General features: G+C 44.2%; 2 protein-coding genes across 10 annotated transcripts in view; both read left to right on the top strand.

Moving 5' to 3' along the window:
• Positions 1–6,760, top strand: part of LOC137334380 (SRSF protein kinase 3-like) — a 36,253-nt gene extending 29,493 nt beyond the window's left edge. For both annotated transcript variants that reach the window (XM_067999095.1, XM_067999096.1), the window contains exons 12-14: positions 1,723–1,792; positions 4,841–4,933; positions 6,266–6,760. In XM_067999095.1, the coding sequence (XP_067855196.1) occupies positions 1,723–1,792; positions 4,841–4,933; positions 6,266–6,450 (348 nt within the window). In that variant the 3' untranslated portion in view covers positions 6,451–6,760. The remainder of the gene's footprint in view (positions 1–1,722; positions 1,793–4,840; positions 4,934–6,265) is intronic.
• Positions 6,761–13,780: 7,020 nt separating this feature from the next.
• Positions 13,781–22,873, top strand: part of si:dkey-19e4.5 (UBA_like_SF and PTH2 domain-containing protein) — a 21,582-nt gene continuing 12,489 nt past the window's right edge. For 2 of the 8 annotated variants that reach the window (XM_067998525.1, XM_067998524.1), the window contains exons 1-3: positions 13,783–13,938; positions 15,123–15,316; positions 21,672–21,766. In XM_067998525.1, the coding sequence (XP_067854626.1) occupies positions 13,922–13,938; positions 15,123–15,316; positions 21,672–21,766 (306 nt within the window). In that variant the 5' untranslated portion in view covers positions 13,783–13,921. Of the gene's footprint in view, positions 13,939–14,028; positions 14,714–15,122; positions 15,317–15,484; positions 18,507–18,570; positions 18,936–21,671; positions 21,767–22,873 lie in introns of those variants that run through there. The other 6 variants (XR_010966057.1, XM_067998527.1, XM_067998530.1 and 3 more) reach the window with 6 other exon arrangements.

Below are 22,873 nucleotides of genomic sequence, written 5' to 3'. Positions count from 1 at the left end.
CCCATGGTCGAGGCTCCCCCATGGTCGAGGTCCTCCGCATGGTCGGATTCCCTGCATGGTCGAGATTCCCCCCACCATGGTCAAGATCTCCCCCATGGTCGAGACCGTTCCTCCCCCCATGGTGAGATCTCCCCCCTGGTTGAAACCACCCCCCCATGGTCGAGATCCCCCGCATGGTCGAGACCTGCCATGGTCGAGACCTCCCCCATAGTCAAGTCTTCTCCCATGGTCAAGACCCCCCCATGTTCGACCCCCCCCCCCCATCATTGAGATACCGCGCATGTACGAGACCCCCACCACCATGGTCGAGACTTCCCCCACGGTCGAGAACCCCCTCCCCGTGATCAAGATCCCCCTCCATAGTCAAGATCCTCCGCATGGTCAAGAGACCACCACCCATGGTTGAGATCACCCACATGGTCGATACCCCCCCCCCCATGGTCGAGACCTCCCCCATGGTCAAGACCCCCCATGGTCATGACCTTCCCCATGATCGAGATCCCCCCTTCCCCCATGGTCGAGACCCCCTCCTCACCGACAACTGCCTCCAGCATCAGACCCCTCCCCCATCCCTCCCCCAATGTCCTCCACAGCCCACGATCTCTCCCTCACTCCTCTCCTATTTCCGGCTGTTTTCCCTTCTTTACGACCACCAGCCAGCCTATCAGTCTGGCTATCTATCACGCGGGAAATCTGGAAATGAAATCAATTGCCTTCAATTGAGTTGCGATCACAGAATTCAGCGTGCTCACTTCACTTCTGGGTTTTCTTCGCCATTATCTACCAACCCACTCAGTTCCCGACTCCATGCTAAAATCATGCCCCTGATCTCAGATGTACCCTGAAGGAGAGGTGCTGAGTGGAGGCAAAGCACTTCCTCACAAGGAGGGAATTAGGGTAAACTGAAGGTGGATTTAAGCTGGCTGCTTTCGTCAACCTCCTAGTGACAAGCTCAGAGTAGCATCAACAGGGAAAAAGTTTCTCCTCAGATTTTTGTGTGACGAGTGATGCAATGTGTGCCGAAATCTAATGAGGAGGGAAAATGAATAAAGAAAATCAGGGAAAGGAAAATAATATTTCAAAATATGCATTACTTTTTAGATTTAATTTAAAATTATTTAGGGTAAACACATTTGGAAATTGATCCAATCCATTACATTTTTACAGAGCCAGCTACAGTGAGCAATGTGATAGTGATCCTAATGTCTTTTCTTACATCACATGATGCCGTGGCAACAAAGCCAGGCATTGGCGGTAAACTTGGACCCATCTCATGCCAAGCACAGTTCTCTGACTGAGGAAAGTGCAGCTGATCTGGTCTCTGCCTCTGTTTCTTTTGATGTGGATGACAGAGGTGCAAAAGACAGAATTTTGAGGTAAACTTACCCTCTCCTCCTTTGCCTTCTCTCTCTGTAGAGACTGCTCTAGACAAGTCCATCTTAGGTAAAGAAAATTGGAGGGAGAATCACTCCACGGTGGAGCAAATCTATGAACCCAGCATACTGTTCTCCTCTAAATTTCAAGAAACAACAGAGAATTCCACAGGCTACTTATATTGATCCTTCAGGCACTTTGCCGCCAATGTTTTTCCAGTTCTCCCCTCAGGGCTCTATTACCTTCACTGTTTTACAATCTATAACTTACTGAATGTGAAATTTTATTGGGTTTCACGCCATTAGTACGCAAACAGGAAATGGCGTCTGTCTCTTTTTACGTATACAGGCCTTCGAGCTGGCGACGGGTGAGTATCTGTTTGACCCTCGTGCTGGAAAGACCTTCTCCCAAGATGAGGGTAAGGGAGCATCTTTTAACTCATTGGATGCAACTGACAAACTGCAATATCACTTGTGTAAAATTGGAAGTGATGGTCACCAGTGCAAAACATGGAATTCGAGACCACAGAGCACTGGCTTCATGTTCTGCTGCTTAACAACTCGTAGACACTATTTCACTATCAATGTGTTAAAAATGGCAACTTCCCCAACCTTCCTCTTCATTCTTTTTTCCTAAATGCTGGTAAGGGGTGAGGTGTATACTTTTTGGAAGGGCGAAGGAGATAGACTACCTTTGGCAAAACCATAGATATTTATAGCATGGAAGAGGCCAACCAGGCTATCGTGCATAGACTTTGCCAGAGCAATCCAAAACTAATCTCATTGTCATGGGAAATTAAAGTATCATCCAAGAGGCGGGCTGGAGCAACGTTGAAGAGTGTAGAAGGACCCTGCTTCTAAACTGTGCATAATGTAAGCTGGGAGTGATCGATAGGGCATTGTAAAGAGAGGGTTATCTTTTCTATACTTGAGTTGTTAATGCTTTATACTGTATTGGGTTCAAGATATGGAAAATTGAAAGAACTTAGGGAGGAGATAGCAGAGGCACTCTCATATATCTATAAAAAGTCTAAGCGGGATAGAGGAGCAAAGGGATCTGGGGATACAAATACACAAATCACTAAAGTAGCGACGCAAGTTTATAAGGCCAGAAAAAATGCAAATCAAGCACTAGGGTTAATTTCTAGAGGGATAGAATTGAAAAGCAAAGAAGTTATGTTAAACTTGTATAGAACCTTGGTTAGACCACACTTGGAGTATTGTGCACAGTTCTGGTCTCCATGTTATAAAAAGGATATGGAGGCATCAGAGAGGGTACAAAAAAGATTCACAAAGATGATACCAGAATTGAGAGGATACCCTTATCAGGAAAGATTGAATAGGCTGGGGCTCTTTTCTCTAGAAAAGAGAAGACTGAGGGGTGACCTGATAGAGATCTTTAAGACAATGATAGGGTTGACGTAGAGAAAATGTTTCCACTTGTGGGGGAGCCCAAAACTAGAGGTCATAAATATAAAATAGTCACTAATAAATCCCATAGGGAATTCAGGAGAAACTTCTTTACCCAAAGACTGGTAGGAATGTGGAACACGCTACCACAAGGAGTAGTTGAGGCAAACAGCATAGATGTATTTAAGGGGAAGCTGGATAAGTACATGAGGGAGAAAGGAATAGAAGGTATCCTGATAGAGTTAGATGAAGTAGGGAGAGGGGAGGCTCGTGTGGAGAATCAGCTTGGCTCACTTTGAGGAACCTCTTAGCAGTCAGTAACATAGCAGCATTGGCAGAAATCTGAGAGAAGGTGGCACCCTTGGCTAAGGAGAATTGCATTGTATGGAAAGAAAAAAGAGGGAATGAAAGAAGTTAAAAAATTAGACAATAAAAGCACACAAATAGTTTGTGATATGAATAGAATGTGGTATGCAAGGAATGTTGAATACTGTTTTCATATTTCACTGTGTGGGCCAAATACAACATTTTTTGGGACTCTTCCCCCATCCCAATATTCTCTGTCATTGCAAAATGCTATTAACACTAAGGGAGTAATTTTGTGTGCACCTATCCAAGAGCATGGTGATGTTTCTAGAACTATAACATCGTACTCCGATTTTACCACTTGTGCTTGCTAATGTGGTCCTGCACCAGAAGTGGAGACTCACAAAATCACCTTCCAAATGTTTATTTTTATAATAAACATAACACATCTGTGGGCTTGAATGTCAACTTTTGGTGAGACACAGACACATGGCTATCTATAACGAGAAATAAGTAACTTAACTGTGTAATTCTGTGATCAGGTTGACGTGTTTGCGGTTCAAGTTTCCTGACAAAGGGCTTTTATTCCCTTTCCATCCTCTGTCTTATTAACTATCTGTCTCGGTCTGAGTTTCAAAGCCCCTTAATCTTTCTGTCTCATTTTCTGCCTCTGTCTAGTTGCACCTATCTCTTCCTATTGCTCACTCTTTTCTGTTGCTCTCTACTCCATTCTGTGTCTCTCTGGACATTTGTTGCTTTTTGTCTGTTTTTCACTCTGCTCATTTTCCCTGTCTGTTTGTCACATCCTCTCTTCATTTCTCTATCTTTCTCTATCTGTAAGTTATTCTTTCTGGCACTGAAATTCCAGGCTACTGGGAGGGTGGTTTGGTGGTGCAGTGTGTGTGGGAAGGGGGAGGGGGGAATTTGAGTCAGAATCTGGATCCAGCAGGGCTCCACTCCTTTCTGGCCTGTTGGAAATCCCGACACGTATTTAGGTGGCATCATAATATACCCGTTCATGTATTTCCCTCATTTACACTGGTCACCAGGATCACCTGTGAATAGAGTGATCAATTGTATTGCCAAAAACAGCAGAAAAAGGCACTAGGAAATGTTCTTAATTTTTGATGCAACCCAACAGAGCCCTGCGGGCCTGCTAATACTATGGAAAGGTGCCACAGCAAAATTGCTTACCCTCCTCAAGCAGGCACCTCCAGATGCGCTGGAAATGATGGGAACATCAGCCCAAGACATTCAAAGTAGCCTGAACACAGGATTTCATCCGGGGTCGCACAGGCAGTGGGTGGGCAAAGGTTCCACACCACCCCAGATCCACCCCTCCCCACCCCCATCCAGGCCTACCCAGGAATTCTGGGCCCTTGCCTTTGCCTGTCTATAATTTATTGTCTGCCTTCATTGGTGTCTGCTTTACAAGTGCTCTCTCTCTCTCACACACACATGCACACTCTCACAAACGTACTTACTCCATCACCGGCACAGACTGATACATTGATTTGAGCAAAGTGTACCCTTGCTACTGTTATTCTGTAAATAGATTTTAATACACTTGTTTAAAGTGTACCCACTATCCTTGTACTCGGACACAGAGAGGTTAACATTAAAATTGGTTTAAGATTTGCAGCTATGCTATATCAAAGCATTGACTCTTTTTTGTAAATGGGGAACACTGTTTTCCTTTGCCTTTCTTTATTTATCAACCATTCCTTTCCCTTTTCTCTTTTCCATAACAGACCATGTTGCACATATTATTGAACTGCTTGGGAGAATCCCATTGAAGTTTGCGCTATCTGGAAAGTACTCCAAAGATTTTTTCAATCTAAAAGGTATAGTAACAATTCATATAAATCCTGGACTTTATTAAATGCAAGCTATCAAGCTATTATCTGTAGAGTCTGCAGCGCAATCCTTCAACATTGTACCTAAAAGCTTCCTTGATATATTAGTGCACTATTTCATTCCACTACCGCTGAGCCCAAGCCAGTCTTCACCCAGCTCACGCACACACACTTTCAGCAGGGGCCACTAGGTCGTGGTCAAAAGCAGGAACCCTGACCAATTTTCCCTCTCCCTATCTCAGTGACATTGAGATCAATTATAGTGCCTCAGCTGTAGTATCAGGTGCAATTGGCTACCTGAGCACAGACCAGGGATCAAATCTGGGATCTTCCTAGACTGTGTGGCTCAATACCGCACCATACACTGTATTTGCTTTTTAGATTGAACTGTATATGTCCAAGCATCTGGTAGATGGTTCACACTTGATTAACTCCCACAAGGAGCTTGCAACTCTCTAGCTATCAAAGCCTCAGGTGGGTGACTTTGCTCACTTTCAGTTCCAGGGATACCTGTCCCTGTTTCTCTTGGTTTAATGAAATTTTTTTCAGTAATAGCCCTGGGACACCTGTCACTCAGACTCACTTGACTTTGTTAACTATCCTTTATTACTATGTTGGCTGTAAGCAATCCAAAATGAATAGTGCCATTCGATCTTTGAGTCCACTTGAATAGACAGGTGGGGCCTTGGACTAACACCTCATCCAAAGGATGGCACCTCTGACAATGCAGCACTTCCTCAGTACTACAATGGAGTGACAGCCTCAGTTTATGTGCTTAAGTCCTGGAATGGGATTTGGACCCACAACCTTCTGACTCAGAGGTGAGCACGCTACAAACTGAGCCAAGTTGACACTTGTATGTGGAAAATGTTCCACCAACAACATCTTTGTTATGAATTAGGATTTTGCAAAAGATATTCTGTCAGATAATATGATGCTGGTTACTCACATAAATGGTCTGAGCATCTTAAGTTTGGGTTGTGCCCATGCTGTCCAGTTTCTCACTATAAAATAGCTTAACCTGGGATGTAACAATAGGGCCTCCTTCTGATTTTCTTGGTGGATTTGCCTCCAGTTATCGCTCCCTTCCTCCCTTTGGGGAAGCACCTCCTGACTCATCATCGTGGGCCTGCTGGAGATTGGGAACTCACCATGTGATGAATGTAACATCATGCGATTCTGTGTGCCAAGCTTTATCAAAACTTTTTAAAATAATATTGAGCAGGGAAGGAAAGGTGGCTACTGCATACCCCCTCACAAACACTTTCAAGTAGAGACGACCCGATGCAAATCATATTAACTTTCTGTTTCTGCCCTCAGGTGAGCTACGTCATATCAAGACAATAAGATCCTGGGGATTGTACGATGTACTTGTGGAGAAATATGAGTTCCTGTTGGCAGATGCAGCTATATTTTCAGACTTTCTTCATCAAATGCTCATGTTTCTACCAGAGAAACGGGCAACTGCAGCAGAATGCCTCCAACATCCATGGCTGTACATTTAGGTCCCCTAAGACTGTTTCAGATGGACTTCCATTATCCACTATAATGAAGGTATATCTCCCTTGTGGATAATGGAAATTGCTGGATAATTGAGAATCCCCAGAATCCTAGACACTGGAATGAAGTCAATTAAATACAATTTCAAGATGAGATAATGAAAGAAACTTTTGCAGGATGTGCCTTGAGGGGATATCTCACTTAAGGTTTTGCCCTGCGCATGTTCTGCTGGATAATTGAATTGTAAATAATGGAGATCCCCCTGTACATTAACACTACCAAGCTGTGGATATGATGTGGAGATGCCGGTGATGGACTGGGGTTGACAATTGTAAACAATTTTACAACACCAAGTTATAGTCCAGCAATTTTATTTTAAATTCACAAGCTTTCGGAGGCTTCCCCCTTCGTCAGGTGAACGATGTGAAAAACGATTTTCACATCGTTCACCTGACGAAGGGGGAAGCCTCCGAAAGCTTGTGAATTTAAAATAAAATTGCTGGACTATAACTTGGTGTTGTAAAATTGTTTACAAGCTGTGGATAGGCATGAGACAAAGATCTGAATGGGATCTCAACAGGGAAGCTTGCATGGTTAAGAGGGATCTGAAGAGCAGCTTGGATTCAGAAATGCTGATTTTTTTTTTGAGACTGATTTAAAGATGTCCACTTCTGAATGTGTTTTCACTTTGATTTGTCTGATTACGAATTCTGACACACTCGATATGATAATTTTGCAGGTTGCTACTGTTTTCGAGCATCATTCTGATCTGGTGTTTTTTTCCTGTTGATATGCAGTGTAGGTATGACTCATGCTGTTTGTGCACACTTGAACAACTACGTCCTTATAAATGCATAATTAATTTACCAAGACTTTTTTGATTGAATCAGAATTTTTATTCTGTAAGGATCTCCACAGGCTGCAGTTGATTGGCAAATCTTCCTGCCACAGTCCATTTAATAATTCATTCAAAAACACTGAATAAACATGTATATCACAGGCTTCTGCCCTGCAAAGTCTGCCAGTGCTGAGTGGAAGTAAAGGGAGTAAGAGGGAGAGAATTGAAGAGCATCACTTCAAGTGATCTCACACTTTTTTTATCAGCTGATTACAGAATGACATGATCAGAACCTGAGAGCATATTGTGAGGGAATGATTCATATTGTTGGTTAAGAAAGGGCTTAAGGAGGAGCAATGAATTAAAATGCGATTATAATATAAAAGGAATTAACCTCCTAAAATGTGCTATTGTTATGACATCTAACAGTGAAATAATTTGATTTGGCAAGTTCTTAAGTTAAAAACAAATAATTATTTTACGATTGAATGCAGAATTATATACTATAAGAATTATTACGAAATGCTTTAGTTCGTTCGAATTCTATACAATAAGAATGACTGGAACATGAGCATAGGTGGTTATACGCAATTACATACAAATTTATTTCTGCGTTGTCTTGGCATTGGGATGGAAATCAACTGGAGGGCTTTGGAGCATTGCTAAATCTCACACTGGTGACACCATTTTGTTTTTCTATGCTGATAGAATATAGCACGTATGGCGATCTCTACAAGGTGGGTGTCTATAGTTGACTCCTATAGATATTAGGCTGGGAGGGGAATACATATATACTTATTTCAAATTGCTAGCTACACCTCTGAATGAGGAAGTGGTCCATTAGACTTCTATACACTGGGAATGAATGGAGGTGGTTTCAATCTTTGCAATTCTGTATTCGGACCATCTATCTGGAATTGACGGTATTTTATGTGTACATTATCCCACATGTTTGTGTATATAGAATCTGGGTAGAATAAGAATATAGAGGACACAGCTGGAAGAATTCATTGTCAAAGGATGTAGAGCCAATCATCCCAAAGTGTGAAGGTAACTCCAAGCATACCAATTGATTAACCCACAAATCCAGTTCTGACCTCAACCAATTGAAATATCAGGAAACACGGGTCAGGTTATGGTGAGTTGTGGTGTGTTGAGACCTAAAAAGAACAAGCAACTGTGGGCAATAGCCCCACCCTGTTTAAAACCAGATGTCCCAAATTAGCTGATCTCAGAGAGCATAGCTGCTCTGCACTCCAATTGGTCTCAATGCCACTAGACTGAGGAGAGGAAAAAAAATGAGCTCAGCTTTCCATTCTAATCAGTGATCCCTGCTGCAAAGCATGGGGTTGATTTTGAGTTTTGGCCGACCAACCGGCAGAGCACACTCTGCCCGTACTCAAAGCGAAGAAGTGGCAATGGTTTTGAGCTGTGGCCTCATTAATATCAGGCCAGTGAGCTGTGGGGCACCAAGTCAGTGTCCCAATGCAGCTTGCTCGATTGAGGCCTACCAATATCGGGCCCTCACAGCCGGTAGGAAATTAAGTGGGAGTGGGTCGCAATCGTAGAGGGGAGTCCCGGGGCAGCAGCGGCCCAGATTATTTTTTGTTGGACCCAAAGGAGCATTCCTCCTGGCCCCACAAAAATAATATCAAACTTACCTTGATTGGGCCTCTTCTCCTCTATTGCCCGTGCAGATGACTGAAGCATGTGCAGCGCACGATCCAACCTTTTCCAACCTAAAATGACAATCGGAGTTCGAGGATCCCGATTTGTATATTGAAATGGGTCTACCGCCTGAGGTATAAAAGGGCTGTTGGTGTCTTTGGAGCACTATCCCCAGCATCAGTCACTGCCTCCAGGAGAGAAAATGAGAAAAGTGTAGACAATTAGAAAAAAATAGAAGGGGTAAATACAAAGCAACTTGTAAAAAAATTAAGAGAGGCAAGGAGATTGGGGCAAGGAGGCCAAAAAAATCCATGGCCCTTCTGGTGCACTTGCACCATAACTTTGGCAAGTGTGCATGGAACAGCCAGAAATTAGGCGTGGATGTGCTGGGCCCCAGATTTATGTCAAGATTTCAGGAGGGCCTTGTTAGAAGCAGAGCCTCTGCTCGCTCCTTACATAGGAGAGGTCAAGGATTCCTACCACTGGGGGTTGCTGTGTCCCCCGCCCTCAGAGAGACCTGGAGTAGTATCAGCGATGGTACTTCCTGGTGGAACCAGGGTCCCATCTGGGGATCCAGGCTAGAATTGTTGCCAGAATTTGGGATGAAGCTGAATGGGTATACCGCAAAACAGCACTTATGCTGGCAGAGTGGGCCCCCAGGAATTTCCAGGCCCTTAGGTCTAACACTTAAACGAGAGTGAAATGAAGGACCTAGCTTAATGGTGCATTGGTGAACTGAAAGCTCACTGAGTGGTTGGATGTGGGTTTACACACAGTTAGTTTGGAATCTTATCTGTGATGTCAGTTGGGATTTTTCCCCACGAGCAAGGAAACAAAACTGGAAATTTAATTCGTTTCAATGTGGCACTTGAATGCCTCCTAGAGGGAGGTAACAGAGTGGAATTAATGGTAGACCTGAAGCAGATTGCCTGCCCACACATTTAATTAGGGTATGGTGCATGGCACAGAAAGACCTAAAGAGAGAACAATAACATTAAAAATATTGGGAGAAAAATGGAATAAAATGCAAACACAGTGGTACACTCCACATTGATCTTAGTTTATTATCCTTGTGGGTGATGAGCACTATGTCATTACATTGCTTCTTGCCTTTCCCATGATAAAGGATTAGAAGGCCATTATTTGGCTCCCTATGTGGAGAAAGTGTCCAGGATTGTGTAAGTATGAAGTAACTTGGGATGTCTGGTTGCCCCAACAAAATAAGTTAGCAATCCATTTGCTAAGGTCCTTAAGACTCTGCTGGGTACAGCTATTGACAAGTGAAACAGGAAGGATAATTTTGCCATAATATTTATCCTAATCGCACAGGTATGCTGAATACCAAAGTGGCAAGGATTGCCAGCACTCCAGATTATTCCAGATAGCCTTTGGCAATATAGGTTAATTAGCACAGAATAACACACATGATGTATAGTATAATGCAAAACATCAAATATTGGAAGGCTACAGCACACCAATTAAAGAGGTAAGCCTCCTTTTTTTGGGGAGAAGGAGAGGATTTGCTTATTAAGGAACAATGGCTTTCTTCTAATGTGCTTCAGTTGTAATTCAGTATCCAAAGACTACATCATATCTTAGTTTGGAAAGTGTAAGGCAACAAAGTGAAAGCAGGGTGATCTCTACAAAAAATGCCTCCCAATTAGCATCTAGTACTAAGGTTGCATATAGCTGTTGTCTGCTGAATAGCCTCCTTGTGAGTTTAGGACTTAGAATTACAGGCTTGGTGTGGGGAATGTTAAAATTAAAATTTCTTCTAAAAGGTAGGAAGTTCAAAAACACACTATCAGAGAAGTTACTTGTATTAAAAGTACTTCCTTCTACCCTCACCTTCTCCTTTAGTGTGTGTTATGAAAGGCAGCATTATTTATTTCTATGCATTTGCAAATTCTTAGTGCAATAAACACAGCTCTATTCATTTTAATGGGATTGCAGTCTCTCACTTAATAAGCACAACTTTATTCCTTTCAGTGGGTTTACAAATACAGCTTCATTCACTCTGATGGGTTTTCACTCACCGTAATAGACATAGCTCTATTCATTTCAATGGGTTTGCCATCTGCCTTACTATTCTGTCCATAAAATGTCACTGTTGGCAATGGCCTGATCTTGGTAAGTATCAACCCCTCGGCATGTCCTCAATTCTCCATATTGGTACTACTCAAAGTTAATGGACAATTGCCAGATGAATAACTGAAAGAAAAGAAGAGTCTTTGAGTCAGAGTCCTCAGGAAAGGATGAAAGTTGGCACAACTACATGGAAATGAAGGCTAAGAGAAAACTATTTTAAAATTGTATTGAGAAATGCAGTTCAATTGATTATGAAAGCTATATCTTAAACTGATTATTCTTACTTGGCTTCCAGTTGTCCTCATGCAGTAACTTGCAAAGATTTTTGAACTAAAAACAAAATGCTAGAAACACTCAGCAGGTCATGCAGAATATGTGGAGAAAGGAAAAAGGCTAATGTTTCAGGTCTTATGACCCTTTGTCAGAACTAGAAGATGTTACAGGTGAACAGCTTATAAGGAGGAATAGAGCAAGCAAAAAGGGGATGAGAAAAAATGACCACATACACAAAAGAAAAAGAATGATCTGTAAAGGGAACAAGAGATGATTAAGTGATAGAAGTGATAATGGCGTAGACAAAAGGCGGCATGGTGAGTGAAATTAGAGAAATAAAAGATATACAAGAGACCCAGAGGATATGTGAATTGTTATAGCAGAGGGGGAAGGAGGCATGGAAAACTGGCAAAGCAGAGCGGACACCAGTGGTCCAGGAGTGTGGTGGAAGAAAAAGGTAGGTGAGATGCTGTTCCTCGAGTTTGTATTGAGCTTCATTGGAACAGGTAAGAAGACCAATGAGAGAGGTCAGAGTGGGAGTGGGATGGAGAAATAAAGTGACAGACTAAGTGAGAGATTGCAACCCCATTGAAATGAATAGAGCTGTGTTTATTGCACTAAGAGTTTGCAGATGCATAGAACTAAATAGAGCTGCCTTTCATAACACACACTAAGGGTAGAGGGAAGTACTTTCAATACAAGGAACTTCTCTGATGGTGTGTTTTTGAACTTCCTACCTTTTATTAGAAATTTTAATTTTAACATTCCCCACGCAATGCCACCCCACCAGCCGTATACCGATAGGGGATCCCCACCCCAAGCAACCCACACCTCTTCCATGCCTGGAAGCACTAGTACACCCATCCTACATTACCAATGCCTTCTGTCGGAGAGAAAAGGAGAGCTGTGGCTAAGGTCTGAAGTTGTTAAAGTCAATATTCAGGCTATAAGGCTGCAAAATGTCTAGTATAAAGATGAGCTTGCAGGATTCCGTTCGCTCAGATCCAACCCTGACATGATTATCAAACCTGCTGACAAGGAAGGTGCTGCTGTTGTATGGCAGAACGATCTCTATCTTGTGGAGGCTGAACGCCAACTCTCTGACAACTCCTCCTACCTCCCTCTGGACCATGAACCCACTACTGAACACCAAGCCATCATCTCTCAGACATCACTGATCCCACTTCCTCTGGAGATCTTTCCCCCACAGCATCCAACCTCATAAGACCGCACAGTCTGCTTTTACCTCCTTTCCTAGGTCTACAAACAGGATTGTCCCAGTCCATGACTTCCATGACACCTTGGTCTACTCCTCCATCACCCTCTGTATCTGCTCTCCTTCCTCTGGCACTTACCCATGCGAGCACAGGAGATGCAACATCTGCCCTTTCACCTCCTCCCATACCATTGTTCAGGGCTCCAAACACTCATTCCAGGTGAGACTGCAATTTACTTGTGCTCCTTCCAACTTAGTATACTGTAGTCAATGCTCACGATGTGGTTTCCTCTACCTTGGGGAGACCAAAGGCAGCTTTGCTGAACGCTTCCATTCTGATTGCGAGCGTGATGCTGAGCTTCCGATCGCTTGTCTCTTTAATTCTCCATCCCACTCCCACTCTGACTTTTCTGTAATTGGCTTTCTACCCTGTTCCAATTAAGCTCAACACAAGCTCGAGGAACAGCACCTCATCTTTCTACTAGGCATTTTGCAGCCCTCTGGCCGTAACATTGACTTTAACAACTTCAGACCTTAACCACAGCTCCCCTTTTCTCTCCGACAGCAGGTGCTGGTAATGTAGGATGGGCATACCAATGCTTCCAGAGATGGGGGAAGTTGTAGTTTGGTGCTTCGGGTGGGCATCCCTTATCGGTACCTGGCCGATGGGGTGGTCTGCACCCCTGGTGTCTACCTACCTTATTCTTCCACCACACCCCTGTGCCATTGGAGCCTGTTTTCCAGTTTTCCATTCTTCCCTCCCCCTATTCTATTCTGCTTTAACCATTTACACTTCCTCTGGGTCTCTTTTATTTCTCGCATCATGTCATCCTTTGTCTTATGCTATTATCACTTCTGCAATTTAATCATCTCCTGTAATCCAGCTAACCACTTTACGGATCATTCTTTTTCTTCTTGTTTCTCCCTTTCCCTTGCTCTGTTCCTCCTCATAAGTTATTCACCTGTAACATCTTCCACTTCTGACTAAGACCTGAAACATTAACCTAACCATTTTCCTTTCTGCACAGATGCTGGCTGACCTGCTGACTGTTTCCAGCATTTTCTGTTTTTATTTCAGATTCCCAGCATCTTTTTTTGTTTTGAAGATTTTTGCTGTGGTGGCTCATTTTGACTTTTTTTTTGTGTGTATGTGGAGTGTACCTTCACACACACCGTAGTTGGTCACGTGACACTGTTGGGCCAATCGGCGTGGGTACTAGCCCTTGTGGCGAGGTAGGGGAAACCCTGGACATTTTCTTAGTTCTCTGGTAGCTGGACTTTCCGAGCAGGAGGCACGTTTTTAGCTACTCGCCATTTTGTATACACCACACGTTTTTTTTGTGTACTTCAACATTTTATTGTTTACAACGCCATCTTCATTTAAATCTCTTTTATGGACCTTATATTTGAGTGAGTGATCATTTACATTAGTTTAAGTTCTTATACCACTCCTCATTGGTGACCCTGATGTGATCCACAAGATTTTAGATCGAGACCCCACCAGAGTTTTACTAGGTTTAGAGATTGTTATTTTTTTTTTCCTTTTGCTATTTACGAATTTTTGCTCAGATTTTTTTTAGTCTAGCTTGAGTCATTTTGACTTCTTCATCATGTCGACAGATAGAGAGACACCCCCACTCAACAGGGTTCCGGTGGCAGCAGTCAGCCTTAAACTGCCGCCCTTTTGGTCTAACGTCGGTTCGCCCAGGTGGAGGCGCAGTTCATGACCCGAGGTATAACAGCTCAGGCAACCAAGTACGCCGACATTATCGCCTCGCTACAACCTGAGATCGCCCAGGAGATTAGAGATCTACTAATCGATCCCCCGGCGGAGCATCCGTATGAAATACTGAAGGAACAACTGGTGAAATGTACTTCGGTTCCGGAGGAGAAACGTTTCCACCAAATACTAATCTTGGAGGAGCCTGGGGATGGAACGCCTTCACAGCTCCTACAGCGCGTGAAGCAGCTTTTAGGCCAGAACACACTGAAGGACAGTATTTTAAAGCAACTCTTATAGAGGTTGCCCAACCACGTCCAGCTCATCCTGGCGTCAGCCAACGACAGCGGCAAGATTGAACAACTTGCCAGCATCACTGATAAAATCTTGGAAGTCCCGACATCCTCCTTAGCTACAGTGACCACTCCAGCATCACTGGTGGGAGCAACATCAGCTGGAAGTGAGGTGCACCAACTCAATTCACAAGTCAATAGTTTTAAAATCATGAGGGGTCTAGACAGAGTAGATAGAGAGGAACTGTTCCCATTGGCAGGGGCTCAAGAACTAGAGTGCATAGATTTAAGGTGATTGGCAAAAGAACCAAAGGTGACATGAGGAAAAACTTTTTTTACACAGCGAGTGGTTAGGATCTGGAATGCACTGTTTGAGGGGGTGGTGGAGGCAGATTCAACAGATTCAATCATGGCCTTCAAAAGGGAACTGGATAAGTACTTGAAAGGAAAAAATTTGCAGGACTACGGGGATAGGGCGGGAGAGTGGGACTAGCTGGATTGCTCTTGCATAGAGCTGGTGCAGACTTGATGGGCCGAATGGCCTCCTTCCATGCTGTAACCTTTCTATGATTCTATGACAGACTCATTGCTCAAGTACAAGCCTTGACCTGCCAGCTGCAAGAAGACCTTTGGAGCTGCGGTTGCGACCGAGACAGTTCGAAAGAATGTAAAAGATGGTCTCCAGTAGCCCGAGTGCTCAACAGCATGCTGACGGAGCATGTTGGTACTGCTGGCGTTTTGGGCGAGACGCCCACAAGTGTACCCTTCCTTGCACGTATGTAGTCCAGCCGAGACAGAGTCAGGGAAACATCCAGGCCAGCAACTGAAGGCCGGACTGAAGACGTAAAAGAGGCGGCTTTTGTTGTCCTGACCAGCTACACTCTGGTCAGGACAACAAAAGCCGCCTCTTTTACGTCACAGACAAGTACTCGGGCAATCGTTCTTTGATAGACACTGTGTGGAGGTTAGTGTTCTTCCTCCAACTCCAGAAGAACACTGTCACCCTACTTTGATCGTTTTTTCACTACAGGTGGCTAACAAGTCGTCCATTGCCACATTTGGAGAGAGGTCAGTAACTCTGAATATTGGTTTCCACCGAGTTTGCCGTTGAGTTTTTATTGTTGCAGATGTCCAGACTCCCATCATCGGAGTTGATTTCCTGAGGCATTTTGGTCTGTTAGTGGATATCAAACATTGAAAGCTCATTGATTCCACGACCAGCTTGACTGTCCAAGGTATTGCTTCACGTGTTCCATCCATCAGCCCAATGTTTATTAAGCCTGAGAACGCTGCAAGTTTTGACACCCTCCTTTGACGGTATCCAGAGATTACTCGACCTATATACAGTGAAACATCAATCAAGCACTCCACTACACACCACATTGACACCAGTGGACCACCCGTTGCAGCTCGACCATGCTGTCTTGCACCGGATCGTTACAATGTTGTGAAACCAGAGTTCGACCTTCAAGCAGTAACTGATCCTCACCTCTGCACATGGTTCTGGAGAAGACGCCTGGAGACTGGTGGCACTGTGGTGACTACTGTGCATTGAACCAGAGTACAGGTACCGGATCGTTATACCATACCGCATCTTCAGGACTTTGCTTCTGGTTTAAACGGGAAGTGAGTTTTTGCGAAGTTGGATTTGGTCAGGGCCTACCATCAGATTGCTGTAGAGCCCGCTGATGTGCGTAAGACTGCTATCATCACTCCTTTTGGACTTTCTGAGTTTGTGCGCACGCCTTTTGGGCTACACAACGCTGCACGAACATTCCATTGACGAAGTTGTGCGCAGGCTTCCATTCGTGTACGGGTACATCGACGACGACCTTGTAGCCAGTGAGTTGCTAGAAGAACATGAACGACACTTGCAGCTCTTATTTGCTCGCCTATCATAGTGTGGTGTCAGTTTGGAGTGCCCTCCTTACAGTTTCTGGGTCACCAGGTTGACGAGCACGGTGTCTGTCCAGTTACCGACGAAGTCAAGGCGATCCAAGACTATCCGGCACCTACGTCAGTACGTCAGCTGCGTGAGTTCCTTGGCATGGTGAACTTCTACCTGCAGTTCATACCAAGCTGCGCAGGCATCCTACAACCATTTACTGATCTCACACAACAAGGAAGGAAATTGAACAAGTCCTTACCCTGGACAGATGAGTGCGCTATGGTTTTCAACACGGTGAAGTCTGCCCTTGCAGAAGCTACCATGCTGGTACACCCCAAACCAGATGCTCCACTCTGCATCATTGTAGATGCGTCTGATGTAGCTGTGGGTGGCGTACTCCAACAATGTGTCGACGGAAGGTGGGAGCTTATTTCCTTTTCCTCTAAGAGGCTGCAACCAGCAGAGACTAGGTATCGCACCTTCCGTTGCAAGCTGTTGGCTGTCTACCTGGCAATCCGCAACTTCTGTCACTCACTGGAAGGTAGGCAGTTCTGCGTGTACGTCGATCACAAGCCCCTGACTCACTCCAGTCTAAGCCTGATTGTTGCTCACCATGAGAAGTCTGTCATCTTGACTACGTGTTCCAGTTTACCGCTGACATACGCCATATTAGTGATTAAGAGAACACGGTAGCTGATGCTCTTTCACATATGGTTGTCAACGCTTTGAACGCACCACTCTCCATCAACTTTGACAGGCTAGCCAAAGCACAACATGGAGACCAGGATTTTCAACAGCTGAGAGCTGGCTCCATGTCACTCCAGTTCAGAGAGTTGCCTCTCCCTGCTCCAGAGGGTAAGGTTGGTTGTGACCTTTCCACTGGCAATCCTCACCCTTATGTTCCAGTTGAGTTCAGATGTGCTATGTTTGATGCCTTACACAATTTTTCTCTCCCTGGTACCATAGCTACACAGCACCTCGTGACTCAACGTTTTGTTTGGCATGGAGTTAACAGTGACGTGAGGAACTGGTCCAGAACCTGCCTACAATGTCAACAAGCCAAGGTGCATCGTCACACAGTGACACCGTTGCGTACGTTTGCTTCGCTTGATGCCCGTTTCGACCACGTGCACCTAGACCTAGTGGGTCCTTTTCCTCCATCCGGCAGTAACATATATCTCCTCGCATATGTTGACCGTTATACTGGGTGGCCTGACGACAGAGATGGTGGCCAGAGATTTTGTCTCCAGATGGGTTGCTGTGTTTGGTGCCCCATCCACTATCACCACTGATAGGGGCCGCCAATTCGAGTCTGCACTTTTCAAGGCACTGATGGAATTACTGGGAAGTAAACGCACCCGATCAACAGCCAATCACCCACCTGCAAACGGGATTGTCGAACGTTTCCGTCGACAACACAATTCTTCGTTGAAGATGCAAGCACATCCACAGCGCTGGATGGTAACACTACCACTCGTACTTCTGGGTATCCGTTTTACCGTTAAAGCTAATCTTGGTTGCAGCGCAGCTGAGCTAGTGTTTGGATCAACGCTTCGCCTGCCAGGGCAGTTTGTCATACCAGCAGACACCAATTTAGACCCCAGCAGTTACATAGATAGGCTAAGGAGGAAGATGAGTGAGTTAAACCCTACTCCTACCAGAGGTTAGCATCGTTCCACACAACTCCACAAGGACCTCTCGTCATGCACTCGTGTTTTCATATGGGATGACGCTGTGAGACTCCACTTCAACCTCCTTACCGTGGTCCTTTTTGAGTGGTTAACAGGAAGGACAGGTATTTTGTTCTAGACATCAATGGGAAGCCTGACACCGTCAGCTTAGATAGAATGAAGGCTGCCTTATAGGGACAGTGAAGCAGAGGCATCACAATCTGCTCATGCTACTGCAACGCAGAGGCAGCCTACGTCCACCTCTACTACTCCTAGCCAGCAACCTTCAACTCTGTCCATTTCTCTATCAACATCTTCGCCACTGACATCTGCACCAGAAGTGAGGAAAAAACTTTCAGGCAGGCATGTACATTGGCCCAAGAGGTTTCTGCAGATATTGGACAAAGGTTAAACTGTTGTATACTTTTGTGACTTTTTATATAGCTGGCATATTTAACTGTCGCGATAGCATTTTTGAGCTATGCTAATTCACCTTTTACTGTTGATCTTCACTCTATGATCATCGATCTAGGAGGGAGCTAAGTGTAGTGGCTCATTTTGACTCTCTTTTTGTGTGTGTGGAGTGCACCTTCACACACACTGTAGTTGGTCACGTGACAATGCTGGGCCAATCGGCACGTGTACTAGCCCTTGTGACGAGGTAGGGGAAACCCTCAATTTTTTTAGTTTTCTGGTAGCTGGACTTTCTGAGCAGAAGGCACGTTTTTAGCTACTCGCCATTTTGAAAGCACCACATGTTTTTTTTGTGTACTTCAACATTTTATTGTTTACGACGCCATCTTCATTTAAATCTCTTTTATGGACCTTATATTTGAGTGAGTGATCATTTACATTAGTTTAAGTTCTTATACCACATCTCATGGCCATCCCTGGTTTTATCGTACCGAGTAATTAGCTTGCAAATTTCTAAACATTTGCCCATTAACAGCTTTGATAATATAAACGAGTAACCTTACTATTTATATTAATATTTATTGAATTATTTATGGGATGGAAGCTCTTACTATCAGTAACGAGTAGAGGATGGAACCAGCTGGCGGAGCTGGTGGTTCCACCACCAGACGGATCAAAGAGTCGGGCAGGGAACGGACGTTTCCCGCTGTGGCACGTCTCGATTACTAATCGGTCTGTGATCGGCGATTTTTTTTATTGCCTTGTAGGTGCTTTCAGGTATTGATACTAATCGGCTCCGAGAGTGAGGGAACAGCGAGGCGATCGCTGGTCCCATAAATAGAACCGGTGTAATTATTAATGATAATAATAGGGGAGCTGCTCAGCTTGTCTATTATTGTTGATTGTCGGCTCTGGACGGAGGCCGGAACCTCATGCCCAGTCAGAGCGACACTGGCGGCAGCCCTTCCCCCCCCCCCCCCCTCCGGGGACGGCTTATATCAGCCGCACCTGTCACCCTGTCCGAGGTCGGCCCAGCCTCCGGCTCCCGTTCAAATCATTTGAATGATATGTTTGGGTCGCTGCACTTTGGCTAAATCCTATTCTTGACTTGAGTTCTGATGTTTTCTTTTGCTGCTAAATAATTGACAAGCTCAGTAACTATTTAGTAAGACACAAAAGGGAGGAGGAAGAGGGAATGGGACTTCAGAGGCAAGGGAGCTCTGCTATCTTAAACATAAGCCTTTTAGTGACCTTTAGAAATTTCCAGATAGATGCTAACCACAATTGAGTTGGAGCGGATATATGGGATAAACTTACTGTATATAAGAGGGGAACCGATCAGGATCATTTTTTTAAAAAGGGGAAAGAGTTATGAAAGAATGTGTGTAGTATCCCATATTTGTAAGCCATTGGAGTTATCCATTAGATTTGTGTTACCCATATGATGGTACAGCATTGCACATGTGCAGCACTCCAGAAGCAATGCTTCTCCAACAACAGAGTCTAACCACCTCCCCTTGACATTCAGTGGCATTATCATCACTGAATCTCCCACCATGAACATCCTGGGAGTCACCATTGACCAGAAACTCAACTGTACCAGCCACATAAATGCCATTGTTACTAGAGCAGGTCAGAGGGTGGATACTCTGCGGCGAGTGGCTCGCCTCCTGACTCGCCAGAGCCTCTTTACCATCTACAAGGCACAAGTCAGGAGTGTGATGGAATACTCTCCATTTGCCTGGATGAGTGCAGCTGCAACAACACTCGAAGCTGGACACCATCCAGGATAAAGCAGTCCGCATGATTGGCAGCCCATTCACCACTTTAAACATCTACTCCATCCACCACTGGCGCACCGTGGCTACTGTGTGCACTATCTACAGGATGCACTGCAGCAACTAGCCAAGGATTCTTCGACAGCACCTCCCAAACCTGTGACCTCTACCACCTAGAAGGACAGTAGGCATATGAGAATCCCACCACCTCCAAGTCACACACCATGCTGACTTGGACATATATCGCCGTTCCATCATCATCGTTGGGTCAAAATCCTGGAACTCCTTACTTAACAGCATTGTGGGAGTATGTTCACCACACAGACTGCAGCGCTTCAAGAGGGTGGCTTACCACTACATTCTCCAGGGCAACTAGGGATGGGCAATAAATGCTGGCCTTGCTAGTGACGCCCACATACCAAGAATGAATTAAAAATATGTTGTAACATTAGCACAGGACAATATTTAACCACAATCTGGATTGTAGGGCATGTATTTTTAAAGTGTTACAATGTTAACGTATTTTGCAGGACACTTGACCATGTTGATCTGCAGGGGGTGGTGTAGTGACTTCTTATCGAATAAAAATTAGGATACTAAGTCATATTGCAAAAGTTTGCATGACATCGGTATCCCCAGTAACATAAATTGATACGGTGGTCTTAAAACAGATTTATTTTTCAGGCTGTTGAAGAAGCTCGCTCTCCCTCAAAGCTCCCCAATATGGTCATACTGCCCTTTTAATTTATTTTTCTCCACCAAAAAAAATCTACCCTGTCATGTGCAGTCTGAGATATAGCTGCCATAACAGTCCCCACCCAGAGTCAGACTGAGGGGAAAGTGTTTGGTAGAATTTAAAGCGACACTAAGATGAGTGGATGAGCATATACTCCGAGGAAAATGACAGATGGATTAACTGTATAAACCTGCAACACTCTAGCACACTGATATAAAGATTCTGGCTCTCCACAAGCATTGGATTTGAATTAAGGAGCCGGTGAGCAGCTCTACACTAACCTGTGACCTTTTCTGCACCAGCCTCCTACGCTTGCCTGTCTTCCACTTCTGTGCTTCGTCCTTTTGTAAATCAACCTGCCTCCCCAATACCTAAAACCTCTAACTGGCAGCCACCCTCGACGCTAGACTCCCCGTGACTTGCCGCCTCCACAACTTGTTCTGCCTCCTTCTCATGTGAATGATGCCACGGAAGAACTGTTAGTTTATTTTAACTATGAAGTATGTTAATTTGAAGTGATGTACTGCAGTTTATAGCTGAGGTGATAATAGGAGCCAGCAACAACCTGAATTTGGGAGGAAATTGTTTGTTCAGTGCTGTGTATGCAGTATATTTCATATGGTCTGTTTTTTATTTTGATGAAGGTCCAGGATCTGAGATGGCAGAGACAAAGGAAGTAAATTCAGTGTTTCTACAGCAACTGATGGAGTTGGGTATTTCTGAAGAAAAAGCCAAGGAGGTAGGTGAAATAATTGAGAATTTACAGCACAGAAAAAGGCCATTCACCCAAATTTGCTTGCGTTGCTGCTAGCCCTTCAATTAGACCTGTCTCCTCTAATCCCTTTTCCCTGCCTTTTTATTTATCCTTTTATTTTCTTCCTTTTCAAATACTTATTCATTTCACTTTTAAATAATGTTATAGTCTCTGCCTCAATACTGCTTTTGGTAAAGCATTGTTTAAAAAAAATCTTCCAACTTACCTCTTTGTTCACATTGTAACGATCCTGAGTCTATAAGAACATAAGAAATAGGAGCAGCAGTAGGCCATGCGGTGCCATTCAATAAGATTATGGCTGATCTTCAATCTCAACTCCACTTTCCTGCCCTATCCCCATATCCTTTGATTCCCTTAGTGTTCAAAAATATACTCAACGACTGAGAATCTACAGCCCTCTCGGATAGAGAATTCCAAAGAATCACAGCCTTCTGGGTGAAGAAATTTTTCCGGTCTTAAATGGCCGACCCTTATCTTGAGACTACGACCCCCAGTTCTAGACTCTCCAGCCAGGGGAAACAGCCCCTCAGCATCTACCCTGTCAAGCCCTCTAAGAATTTTATACATTTCAATGGGATCACCTCTCATTCTTCTAAACTCCAGAGAATATAGGCCCATTCTACTCAATCTCTCCTCACAGGACAACCCTCTCATCCCAGGAATCAATCTAGTGAACCTTCGTTGCACCCCCTCTAAGGCAAGTATATCCTTCCTTAAGTAAGGAGACCAAAACTGTACACAGTACTCCAGGTGTGGTCTCACCAGAGCCCTATATAATTGCAACAAGACCTTATTAATACTCCCAACACCCTTGTAATAAAGGCTAACATAACATTTGTCTTCCTAATTGCTTGCTGTACATGCATGTTAACTTTCTGTGATTCGTGTATGAGGACACCCAAATCCCTCTGAATACCAACATTTCAGTCTTACCTTTTAAAAAATATTCTGCTTTTCTATTCTTCCTACTAAAGTAAATAATTTCACATTTCCCCACATTATACTCCATCTGCCACCTTCTCACCCACTCACTTAAGCTGCCTACATCCATTTGCATTCTCCTCACACCGT

The sequence above is a fragment of the Heptranchias perlo genome, chromosome 17 (genome assembly GCF_035084215.1).
Source record: "Heptranchias perlo isolate sHepPer1 chromosome 17, sHepPer1.hap1, whole genome shotgun sequence".
Lineage (NCBI taxonomy): Eukaryota > Metazoa > Chordata > Chondrichthyes > Hexanchiformes > Hexanchidae > Heptranchias > Heptranchias perlo.
Note: the sequence above shows the minus strand (reverse complement) of the source record. Positions and strands in the feature narration are given on the sequence as shown.